General features: G+C 45.3%; 1 protein-coding gene across 1 annotated transcript; it reads right to left on the reverse strand.

The window, feature by feature from the left end:
• Positions 1-1,848: 1,848 nt before the first annotated feature.
• HOXD1 (homeobox D1) lies at positions 1,849-4,076 on the reverse strand. Its single transcript, XM_002749348.4, has 2 exons — positions 3,291-4,076; positions 1,849-2,937 (listed from the first exon to the last, which is right to left on the reverse strand). The coding sequence occupies exons 1-2, from the start codon at positions 3,940-3,942 to the stop codon at positions 2,603-2,605; spliced, it is 987 nt and encodes a 328-aa protein (XP_002749394.1). The 5' UTR covers positions 3,943-4,076; the 3' UTR covers positions 1,849-2,602.
• Between the last annotated feature and the right edge of the window lie 8,612 nt (positions 4,077-12,688).

Genomic DNA, 12,688 nt, shown 5'->3' on the forward strand with positions numbered 1-12,688 from the left:
AATGTCATAATAGCCAACTTCATTAAGGAAGACATCCATCAGGGCTAAGTGCTATTACTAGCTTCAGAAGGAAAAGCTTTATTTTCTCAGAGAAAAGGATGGTAGATTAAGGAAATGACCAAGCACGTTGGTATTTTGTTGTTGTTTAGGTATACATTTAAATGCTTATCAAAAAGGAAACATTGTCATGTCGAAGACCTCTGCAGGGAAAGCCCAGGGGTGGCTGTGAGCAAGCAGATCACAAGTCCTTTAACAAGTTCTTTCAAATAGCAGCAGAGCTCAGAGGGGGGGCCGTTGTTTCAAACAAGATTCAATTAGCATCAAGTTATTGAAGGGCAGATGGGGAAACATAAGAATAATATTGACAGAACTGATTTTTAAGTGATATCGTTTTCCTCTGATCAGCTGAGTTGATTAGAGCTAATCATTTTATTTCTTGAACTCCATTCAACTATAGGTGCAAAGAATGAGAACTTGAGTGTAACTTCAATTTTCTAAGAGAACTAATCACATTGATCACATTGCTGTTTTATAGGAAAGGTAATCTTTCACAGTTGCTCAGATTTATGAATCATTAGATTTGAAGCATTCTACTGGAAATCTAGAAATCTAGCTTGAAAGAGCTGAGATTCTTATCTGAATTATTTGGGCCTTTAAGCCTGTCTGTTGAAGACTATAGGAAGAACTTAAAGATATAGCTATACAATGAGGAAAATGATCTACTCCCCAAAATTATCCCAAGTATCCACTTGATTTTGTGTGTTTGTATTGCATCTTTTTATTCTCATATTTCTGCAAGGTTACATAAACCCTGGTCAACTATGAATGCCTCCAGAAATGAGAAATGAGAGGTAGGGTGGAAACAGAGAAGAGGTTTTGAGGGTTTTTTTAACCACATACTCTCTTGCCAACTGTCAAATTGGGTGCTTATACTTCTTTGAAATAATTTATTTGAAAATATTTCATTTTGGAAATCAGAAAGACACCTTCTGTGCTTTGTCTCAGTCAGATGGTCAGTCTGGGTTACAGGAAGTAGAAACTTGTGCCTTTTCCAGCCTTCTTTGTAACTCTTGACTTTGGAAATGGGAATTGAGCCATTGAGAACTTTTTGATGTGCAGCTGCCTTTCTCAGAGAACACTAACCAAGAAACAAAGTCTTCAAGTCACCTTTCCTCTTCCTTTTGTGAGGACAGGAGACAAAAGAACAAGATATCCCTTAAGTGTCTCCTTTTCTTTACAACATTCCAAAGTAGGCACCCAATACTTGAGTTAATGTGCAGACTACACACCTACCATAAAACTAGGACACTGTAGGTAAGGAAAGTATTTCCCATAGCTACTTGGACATTTGGCAGAGTAGTTTTCTCTCTTAAACTACTCAGATAATTGTCCATAACTTGCTGGGTGTGTACATAACCTGTAAGAAATATTATTTTTAAAAGTTATCAGCCAGGTGTGGTGGCTCACACTTGCAATCCTAGTACTTTGGGAGGCCGAGGCGGGCAGATCACCTGAGGTCAGGAGTTCAAGACCAGCCTGGCCAACATGGTGAAATCCTGTCTCTACTAAAAAAATACGAAAAATTAGCCAGGTGTGGTGGCTCATACTGTAATCCCAACTACTCAGGAGGCTGAGGCAGGAGAATCATTTGAACCCAGAGGCAGAGGTTGTGATGAGCCAAGATTGTATCACCGCACTCAAGCGTGGGCAACAGAGCAAGACCCTGTCTCAAAAAAAAGTTATCAACATAAATTCTCATAGCAGAGTCAAGTAAATTTAAGTACAGGAAACAGAATCAACTTTAAAGAAAGTGAATCACGATGAAAGAGTGTAAGAAAGCGGAGGGCAGCAGATTCTATAATTTTTATTACAAAAAAAAAATCCTTTACATGCTATGACATTAAATGTCACTTATAAGGTCGTTGCAAGCAAACCTTTTAAAAACTATACATAATGTATATATTTACATTCAAGTTTGAATAACTGATGTCAAGATACAGTTCAGATTCTACTCTTTACACACTCTGTGAATTTGTTCAGCTAGTAACTAAATAGCGATTGTATCTTCACTTAGGCACATGGAGAGGTAGAAACCACTTTTTAAAGAAAAAAAACTGGAGTGCAAATGTGAAGATCATTGAAGCAGCTTAGCTATATCAAGGAAACCCTAACTAACTTTGGTCATCTCAAAAAGCTGAATACATGTAGCCTTGTCCTTTCAATTAAAACCAGAACAGCTTTGGGCAGGTGCTCTTCACTTAGAGGGCTGACAGAACTCAGCAACTAATAGTCTGCCACTCTGCACCAAGAATTGGATATGACTGAGGCAACGACAGCAGCAGAGCTGGGCTGGCAGCTGGTCACCTTTTCCCTGGTAAGACACATATCATAACCAAACAAGTGGCTTAGGAAACAGCCAGTTAATATCTGGACATATAGTCTGGAACTCAGAAGCCAACTAAAGTACTTCATTTCCCTAGTGAAATCCCTACTCATTTTTGTTCTCCCACCTCCATCCCAAACTGAGCTCCTAAGTCTAGATAGGGGCGGGGGTTGCCTGGGACTTCTGCCGGCCACGGTTTCTTGGCCCCAAGTCCCGGCCTCACGAAGGCTCTTGGGACTGAGAAGGGCTGCCTGGGTTCTTGATAAACTTGGTAGGGCTTGTTCCAGAGAGGGGAAGTTGGAGCGGAGCCACAGGAATGGCCGTGGCCAGAAGCCCTTCTCGTTCCCTTTTCTTCTGCTTCATCCTGCGGTTCTGGAACCAGATTTTGACTTGCGTGTCATTCAGCTGCAAGCAGTTGGCTATCTCGATGCGTCGGGCTCTAGTTAAGTACTTATTGAAATGAAACTCTTTTTCCAGTTCTGTCAGTTGCTTGGTGCTGAAATTCGTGCGGATCGCGCTGGAGGGGCTAGCTGCTCCATACTCGGCGAGTTTGCCTGAAACGTAAAGACAGGGCGTCAGCGGGGCCAGAGGCCGGGGACAGAACGTGGGCTAGCAGTGGAGCTAGTTAGAATCAAAGTCCCAGCGCAGCCCTCCGGGGTCCCTAGGAACACAGTTTCTGCCAGAGAAACTCCACGGAGAGCTCCTTCCTGAAATTTTCTCAATGGCTGGCACATTTTCCGAGTCTGTTCTCGAGGCACGCTCAATGGAATTCGCCCGGGAGCGCGTCTCCTCCACAAAACCCCAACCGCTGTCTGGAGAGGCAGTGGCGCCGCGCTCCCAGCGCAATTCTGCGGGGCAGTCTCTGTCCCCAACCTCAGATGGCCCCATCCAAGGCCCGAGGACTTACTTTTCTTAGGGGCGTTCCTCTTCACTTTCATCCACTCGAACGTGCTGAAGGCGGCGGGGAGGCCAGAGACAGGAGAGACGGACTTGGGGTAGGCGCCTGGGGCCGGAGACGCGGTCTGGAAGGTACCGGGGTGGCCATCGGCTGGCTCTTTGAGACACGCCGGGAAGGGGCCGGGCTCGCCAAAGGCCGCGTAATCCACCTGGCCGCTGAGGAGGAAGGAGCCGCCGCCCGAGAAGACGGCCGAGGTGGCGTAGTGGACGTGAGCCCCGCCGTCGTCGGCCGCCCGCCCCAGCACGCCGGGGAAGTCGTACGCGGGCCCGGGCCCAAGGAAGCCGTAGTCCGCTCCCCCAGCCGCCGCGGCAGGTGCTGCGCCCGGCTCGTAGGCCCCCTCCAGGATGCACGGCGCGTACTCGGACGCGGCCGGTGGCGGTGCGAGCGGCCGAGCGGGCGTGGCCGGGGGCGAAGGCGCGGGTCGGGCGGCGGCCAGGGGCAGACAGCTGACGAAGGCGCCGTCGCCGCTGCCCAGGGAGAAGGCGGGCTGGAGAGTCACGGGCCGGGCGTCGGAGCGGCAGAACTTGGGTGCCAGGCTAAGCACGTTGCCGCCGACCCCGCCGCCGCCGCTGCACGAGACATACTCCAGGTAGGAGCTCATGGTTCCGGCCCCAATATCCTGAGGGCACAGGCCGGGGCCGGAGTGCGGAGCCGGGCAGAGGCTGGGCAGGACCGCCGCCGTCTGCGCCGCTCCGCCTACGCTCTCTACCCGAGCGGCCGTCGCCAAGCCATGGCGAGCGAGACGGGGGTAAATTGTGGCCTAATATACAGTCGGGGGCGGCCACGTGGCGCTGGCCGGCCAATGGGCTGTCTCCCCGCACGGCCCGGGTCCCAAATGGCGCTTCGCTCCCCGCTCCTGCCCCGCCGCCAACTTAGCCAAAGCCGCCCAGGGCCGCCGCCCGGCGCCCCCCAGCCCCGGGGAGAGGCGGCGCGGCCGGGGGCTGCCTGGGTTACGGCGGGGCAAGAACGCAGGACGCCTGCTCCGGGACAGGTATTGGGCGAGGTGGGGGGAGAAAGGAAGGACCCGCCGCTTGGGTGAGGGCGAGGAGATGGAGGGGCGCGAGTCGCTTCTGCTCTGGATCGTGGGGGGCTAGTCCCTTTGGGGCGGAGTGTGGGCTCGCGGCGTCGCAAAGGTTAGACGCGCGCGTGGCGCGTGGCGGGTGGAGACGGCTCTTCGCCCACCTCCAGGATAGGTAAAGTTACTCCTCTTCCCTTCTCCTGAATCCTCTGCGCTTTCAGTTTTCTTGGCACTGATGTTATTATCCTTCTTCTAAACCTAGAGCAGATGTTTGTTTTTTTCCCTTTCTTCTTCCTTTCCTGTGACTCATGGCACTACATTTTATGCTGTGAGTGCTGTGTGCCTAGGGCAGGACAACATCTTCACCTTTTGACTAGGCTTCCTTGTCACGTGACTTCGCAGCTTTCTATGTCCCTCGCAATTTGTGGCGGCGTGATGAGGGCCGGTGTTGTAGTGCCAGGTTTTGATAAAGTTTCTGCCTTGTGGGGAAGTTTAGCAGATTTTCCCCTCTGGTTGGGTTGTTGGAATAAAGCATCCAGGGTGGTAGTGGAACCTCTCTGGGAGGCTGGCACAGGCAAGGTGCGGCGCTTGCTTTCACCGAGGATCTTGTCTGGAGGGCTCAAAGGCTTCCCGGGGACGGGGTGAGATCTCAGAGGTTTGGATGGACTTGTACCTCGAAGCAATTAGAGCTTCTGCTCCATCAGATATAAGTGCTGCGTCATCTCTTGCGAGTGAAATGTGAGGGCTCACGATGTTAATGGGCTCACGTCTTTCCCTTGATAATATGGTTTTGTTTACTGAGTGTAGAGAGACGGGAAATAAAAGTGCAATTGGCACAGGAAATGAAGAGTAGAAAGGTTACAAAGACCAGCTTTACACTGACAAACTTTACAACTTCCTTGAGTATTTCTTTTAATGTTTCCCTTTTTGGGGGGCTGTAGGAAAATAACAAATTGGATAAATAGAGGTTATTTACACACGGTAGTAATGAAAAATGGTGATTTCCTAAAACCCTGTGTGAATAAAGATTCTAAAGAGTCTACTCAGAGCTTATATCAAGTACCCTTGAAAACTTAATCTATTACAGCCTAAGTTATGGTAACCGAGGTTTTATTATTGTTTTACTGATCCATTTGTCATAAAAGAGTGATTGAGCTGTTGCCTAAAATTCCACTCTGAGGAAGTCTTTAGAATAGGAGCCATCACAGCCCAGGGAGCCAGTTCCTTCCAGGGATGTGGACTTGTGAATAAACAAAGCCCTGCCAAAATGTAGACTACTGGTGGACCTGAACTTGCTTCGAGATGGGGAAGGGGTGTCCCCAGGTTGAGGGGAGCTGGCAGAGGGTGGATGCCTAGTAATGAGCACAAATTTAAAGGGATCTGTGGTTCCTGCACTGCTGGCGTTCTTGAGTTTGATTGGAAATGGAATCCCTGTGCTCAAAATAGCCCTTCAAACTTGATTTTTGCTATTTCAGTTTTGCGCTGTAGCCAGTCAGATGACAAAGGTACTAAATAATTTTTAAGAAGAGAAAAATAAAAGTTCTTTCCTAGCACCCTAGTTAGGAAATGATAGAGCGCTTTAGAGCTAGGTCAGCCTTAAAATGTAGACATGTTTCTTCACTGCTCTCCCTCTGTGCTGTTTATGCAAAAGTATCAGCAAATAAGATGCTGCTGAGTTCACAATGTCCCCTCCTCCACCTCTGGCTAGATTTTAATAGCCAGTTTTATCTGCAACATGTCCCAGCTTTCACAGCATTCCCCCAAATGATACTTATCCTATCATAACTCCTAAGCCCAGAGGTCCCGTGGATCAAGAAGGAAGACTGGCTTTGTAAACCTCTTTGGGGAAGACATCGAGCCAACTGCAACCCAAGGTTTAGGGCAGAAAAGTCAGCCTGTCTGGCAAGTCTGACCAAAACCCCTCAAATTAAGGTCCTATTCTCTAAGGTTTCAGAAAAATCAGGCTGCCTGGGTGTTCTGGCAGCTTTCATGGCAACAAAGACTAGGTTTTTCCTGCTGAGCATCTAGGGCAAAGGCTGGGTCCTTCCTGATATAATTAGACCTTGATTTTGATGCATCCATTAGCTATCCAAAATATTATCTAAAATTTTGGAGATTTAGCCTTTCTGAGGGAAGAAAATGTCCTAAAAAAGAATGAGGTTTTTAAAAATACTGTTTTGTTTTCACAATTATGGGTGAGAGTGAGGGGGAGGTGTTCAATATTTGTTCGAACCCAATAGCATTTCTCTGATAATTGCATAAAGAAAGCTACATTCTGTTCACCCTTCTATCTACCCCCTTAATCTCCAAATCCTTGGGATATCTCACACCTTGGGGCTCAGAATTGATATTCCCATTATTGGGCTGCTTCTTGACTTACTTCAGTTGGAAGTCAAGACTCTGGTCATCTCATACTCAAATTCAACAGATATTTACCAAGGATTTACTATGTAAGGGCATTTTGTTAGGAGAAAATTAGGCTAGGGAAAAGACATTCTCAAACCAAAGGAACTAGAGATTAATTTCTAACACAGGTCTTAGCTATACTATAAATTTACTCTAAAAGAATCTTAATTTATAATTATCTAAGGAGAGATTGGAAGATATTATTTGGGGAAATGTAGAAAGATGTGAATATAGCATATTTTGAGTAACTTTAAAATTTGTCTCTTAGATGTTCACAGAGTGTGGGAGAAATGTCTTACTAATTTTATTACTTGTCAAGCCATGAATTCCCAAGGGTCACTTGCCCTGCTGGGTCCTGGTGCTGAGTTCTCCACGTGAGGTGACAGCAGAGGGGCCCCGATTGATGTAGGAATGCTTTGAAATCTCTCCCATCCTGCTCACCACAGCAGTGACTCCCTACCCATTCCCTATCTCTTTCATGACTACCTTTCTCTCCCTTTCTAATAACGAGCCTCTTTTCTGCAGACAGAAGTGATGGAGGGCGGCAGTCTGGTCTTCTGTTTGTCTATTTTATTTTATTTTTGAGATGGAGTCTTGCTTTGTCCCCCAGGCTGGAGTGCAGCCACACAATATCAGCTCACTGCAACCTTCTCCTCCCAGGTTCAAGCGATTCTCGTGCCTCAGCCTCCTGAGTAGCTGAGACTACAGGCACATGCTACCATGCCTGGCTAATTTTTATATTCTTAGTAGAGACAGGGTTTTGTCATGTTGGCCAGGCTGGTCTTGAACTCCTGACCTCAGGTGATCCGTTCACCTCAGCCTCCCCAAGTGCAGGGATTACTGCTGTGTTTTTAAAGTTGTTTTCAAGAAGCTCTGGGCAAGCCCCTTAGACAAATCCCACTATGTTACCATTTGGAGACAACTTGAGCACAGTCAAACTCTTGGATTCCTAACCCCAAGACACAGAAAGTCTTTGTTGGGGTGAAAAAGGGTGGGTGTGTTTTTTTCTTAAGCCACATTAAGAGAAAGTGCAGATTAAGAAGCAGTTCTCTGTAGCATCCTTCAGTCATCCTAGGATGGAGGTAGGGATGCAAAGGAGTCCTAAGGACAAGAATTCTAAACCCATTGGAAATCTGACAATATGACCTTCCCTGAGGAAAACATTTAAGTATTGTGCCTTTCCCTGAGAATTTTGTGAATGAAAGTCTCACTGGTGAAGCCAGTGATTTGCACATGGAGGCATTTGACAAATGTTTCTTGGACATAAGCAGAGCAAACAGAATGGTGTGTCTTTACCACGACTAATATTGTCTGAAGGATATCTTTAGATTGTTGCCTCCCGAAACCACATCAGGTGGGTAGAAATCACCACAGAACCTTGTTTAAACATTGAGGTTTCTTGGGTCACCCCCAGAGACTTTTATCCAATAGGTCTGAGTCAGAATACTTTAAATTTTTTTTTTTTTTTTTTTTTTTTTTTTGTAGAGAAGAGGTCTTACTCTGCTGCCAGGCTGGTCTTGAACTCTTAGGCTCAAATGATTTACACAGCTCAGCTTCCCAAAGTGCTAGGATTGCAGGCGCGAGTCACTGTGCTTGGCTTAGGAATCCTTTTTTTTTTTTTTTTCACAAGGAATTTGGGGTGATCCTAAAGCAAGATTCTTTGGAACTACACTTTGAAAAGTTCTGCTGTAGGAGTTGGGGTGGGAAGGAGCAGTATGGGAAGAAAGGAGATGTTCCTATGGGAGGGATCATGAATGATGAGAGGTCATGTTTAGCTGGTACATGAGTATACCTAAAAAGTGTCCAGAGGTCTCTTGGGTTGCAGATAGGTCAGTGTCAAGGTCAAACTTAAGTCTACTTGGGCTGAAGTTTTAGAACATACCCTTAAGAAGTGGTCAGTTGGAAGTTTCCCAAGTTTTGCTGGCCATTGGTGATTTGCAGAGACTGGGCTCACTTCTGCTTCTTGCCACTTCCCTACCTTGGCTTTGATGATGCCAGTGGGGTGGGAACAGAAAGAGATTAGTCTCTTCCAGTCTCTTCAGAGAAAATTTAGAGTGGTTCTGAGGCAATGGGGAGAAGAAAGAAGTGAGAATCAGCATCTCAAGAGAGAGGACTCCACCCTTTTTTCTTTCTGTTTCTCAAATTGTCTGGAATATGCCTTTGAGCCCCAGGGATCCAGAGGAAGCCAAATGTCCCTTAGCCTAAGCTATAACTCTTCCTCTATCTAAAGGCTGACTTTTCACAGCCTAAGATGCCAAAGCTAGAAACACCTTCCAGGTAAGCTACATCAAACCCCTAATTTTAGAGATGAAGTCACTTTACTCAGAGGTTAAAATACAAAGCCATCCTGCAAAAAAACAAAACCACCTTTGGTCTCCTGACTTTCCACAGTCCATCGCCTTTTCACAATCTTCGAAGAGAAAGAAGTACAGTAGCCACTCCTTGGCATAGTGGCAGGCCTCGATCCCAAGCAAGCAGAGCAGTGCTCAAGAAGGTGTACTCATTTCCGGGAGGCCACACAGTCAGTGGTTCTGACTGAGAGGCCTGCTGCTCTGCCCCAGACTTCTGTAGCCTCATCTTGAGTACTCCTACAGGAGAGGGCAGAGACAGACCTAGGTCCCCACCACCAAGCAAGAGGAAAGGGTCCCCTCATTATCGTTGAGGTTGATCAGCATCAGAGCCCTGGGGGAATGAAACAAGAGGTATCCCAAGATTAATTTTGCTGGATAGAACAAGTATAAATAAGAACACTTATGAACACACACAGGCACACCCAGGTCACTTGTACTAACAATTTGTTGTTGTTGCTGTTCCTTTATTTACTTATTTTACTCAAGGTGAGTTCCATTTCTTTTTAATGGTATTGTTTTGTTTTGTAATTTTTATTTTAAGTTCAGGGATACATGTGCAAATTTGTTACATAGATAAACATGTATCATGGAGGTTTGTTATACAGATTATTTCATCACCTAGGTATTAAGCCTAGTACCCATTAGTTATTTTCCCCGATATTCTCCCTTCCGCCACCCTCTACTCTGTTCTTTTATTATTTATTTTTTATTTTTATGAGACAGAGTCTTGCTCTAATTGCCTAGGCTGAAAGGCAGTGACATGATCTTGGCTTACTGCAACCTCCGCCTCCTAGGTTCAAGTGATTCTCCTGCCTCATCCTCTGTGTAGCTGGGACTACAGGCACATGCTACCACCCCTGTCTAATGTTTGTATTTTTAGTAGACATGGGGTTTTACCATGTTGGCCAGGCAGGTCTCGAACTCCTAACATCAAGTGATCAGCCTGCCTTAGCCTCCCAAAAGTGCTGGAATTACAAGTGAAAGCCACCATGCCTGTCTTCTTTTACTTTTTCAAATGGGTAATAAATTTAAATGTGCCTGGTTCAAGATTCAAAGGGTACAAAGGGGTATACAGTGGAAAGTCTTCCTCCCACTCTTTTTCCCGGCTACCTAGTTTTCCTTCACATAAGCAACCAACTTGGGTATCTTTTCAGAGACAATTTTTACTAGCACAATTTATATATGTGTGAGTGTGTACTCCACAGGTTTTTACACAAATGGTAGCATGCTAGGCAGACTTTTTTGCACCATGCTTTCCCCCTATTGTATCTTGAAGATCATTTCATATAAATAATCTTCATATAACTTCATTTACACACATAACTTCCTGGATTGTTGTGGTGGTAGTTTGAGACAGGGTCTGACTTCGTTGCTGAGGCTGGAGTGCAGTGGTCCAATCATGACTCCCTGCAGCCTTGGGCTCACGTGATCCTTCTACCTCACCCTCTTTTTTTTTTCTGAGACGGAGTTTTGCTATTGTTACCCAGACTAGAGTGCAAATGGCACGATCTCAGCTCACTGCAATCTCTACCTTCTGGGTTCAAGCAATTCTCCTGCCTCAGCCTCCTGAATAGCTGGGACTACAGGCATGCACCACCATGCCTAGCTAATTTTTGTATTTTTAGTAGAGACAGGGTTTCACCTTGTTGACCTGGATGGTCTCGATCTCTTGACCTCGTGATCCACCTGCCTCGGCCTCCCAAAGTGCTGGGATTATAGGTATTAGCCACTGTGCCCGGCCTCTACCTCACCCTTCTGAGTAGCTGAGATTGCAGGCATACACAAACATGTCCAGCTAATTTTTGTATTTTTTTTGTAGGGACAAGTTTTCATCTCTACAAAAATCAGGCTGGTCTCGAACTCCTGGGCTTGAGTGATCTGCCAGCCTTGGCTTCCTGAAGTGGATTACAGATGTGAGCCACAGCATCTGGCCCTAGTTTACTTTTATAACTTCATACTGTTCTACTGTATACACCTGCCACAATTCATTTAGCCATTCCCTATTGATGGGCATTTAGCTTGTTTTCAACCTTTTGCTATTACAAACACATGGTCAAGCTTTTACCTATTAGAAAAATTTGTAGAAGTGAAATGATTTAGTCAAAAGGTATGTGTACTGACAGTTTTAATACATTTCTCTACAGAAATGAATCAATTTATACCTCTATCAGCAATATATGAGCATTCCTGTCTTCTCACACCTTTGCCAAGTTAATGGGATGTTGAAGTTTTTATGTTTGCCAATCTGATAAGTGAAAAATAATACCTTTTACTTACCCTTATAACATCTCCCCAAATCTCTCTCTTCCTTATCTTGAGCCTTTTATAATTCTGTATTACAAATGATAATACTAACACAGAAAAGATAAACAACTTGCTGTAATCACACCCAGTGTAAATGGCCAGAATCAGATGTTCAGCACTATTCTCTGTACTACACCATTCCACAAAGGGCATAAAGAGGTTCAAAAGAGAGTAGGGGCCTTCAAGCATTCTCTGAAAGACAGGTGATATTAAAACAAAACAAAACAAAACATGGAAGCTGCCTGACATTGGCTAAAAGACCTCTTCTTTAGTGGTCTGATACCAAGACCACATTTCTGCATGACTCCTCCAGCGAGCACTGCTCTTGAAGGAGAGGTCTCTGATTAGCAATTTGCTCTAACCTAGTCCTAAATATTAGCTTGGATTCAATATCTACAAAGCATTGTTTTTAATTTCTCTTAGACATTTCTCACTGGCCACCCAGGATCTAAGTATTAATCAGCATGTTGTGAGTGGGGGTGTGTTTTCTTTAGGTTTTAGCTTTCTGTAGAATACTTACTTGGACCTTGTGAAGATACTAATACCTGAAACACATACCCATACTACTCTAATGATAAACCTATGAGGTAGACATCTTTATTGACTCTTTCACTGCAGAAACAGAAGACCAGAAAGATTAAGTAAATTGCATAGAGCCACACAGTGTGTCAGTAGCAAAGCAGAAAATAAAATGTAGACTGCAACCAAACTCATCAGCTTCCCTGCAAAGCCTTCTCTTCTCCCTCTTCTATTTATTTTAGTGACTAGCATGACTCAGCTCCTCAAATCTAGAGATTAATATCCACAACTCCTCTTTTACTCATCCAGTTCATCACTGAGTCCTGTGAATTCTACCTCCTAAATGTGTTTTCTCTTCATTCTTGTTAATTAGTTCCTCTCTAACTGCTGTGTTGTTGCAGTCACCTCCTTTTTTGTTCTTCTTTCAGATCTCTCTTTTCTCCAATCAGATACAGCATCCCTAAGAGTTAGCTTCAAAATACATAACTTCACATCCCAGCTTAAAACCTGCTGTGGTTCCCTGCTCCTGACAGAGTAGGTCCAGACTCCTTCACATAAACCCTGTGCAACTTCCCTTTTTAGCCAGGATGCCCACACTCCAAAGTATGCTCCTTGTTCCAAGGCCAGACTTTGCTTTTTCCTCCCTCTTTGCTTTTTCATGAGTTGCGCTCTACCTGGTATGGCCTTCCCTTCTTGGCCTGAAAAACTCTTATAGTTCAGGAACCCGAATTTACCTCCTCTGATTTTTT

This window comes from Callithrix jacchus, chromosome 6 (genome assembly GCF_049354715.1).
Source record: "Callithrix jacchus isolate 240 chromosome 6, calJac240_pri, whole genome shotgun sequence".
Taxonomy (NCBI): Eukaryota; Metazoa; Chordata; class Mammalia; order Primates; family Cebidae; genus Callithrix; species Callithrix jacchus.

Coding starts and splice junctions, on each gene's coding strand:
- HOXD1 (XM_002749348.4), bottom strand. CDS start 3,942: ATGAGCTCCTACCTGGAGTATGTCTCGTGCAGCGGCGGCGGCGGGGTC. Junction 2,938..3,290: donor GAGGAACGCCCCTAAGAAAA/GTAAGTCCTCGG, acceptor TTTACGTTTCAG/GCAAACTCGCCGAGTATGGA.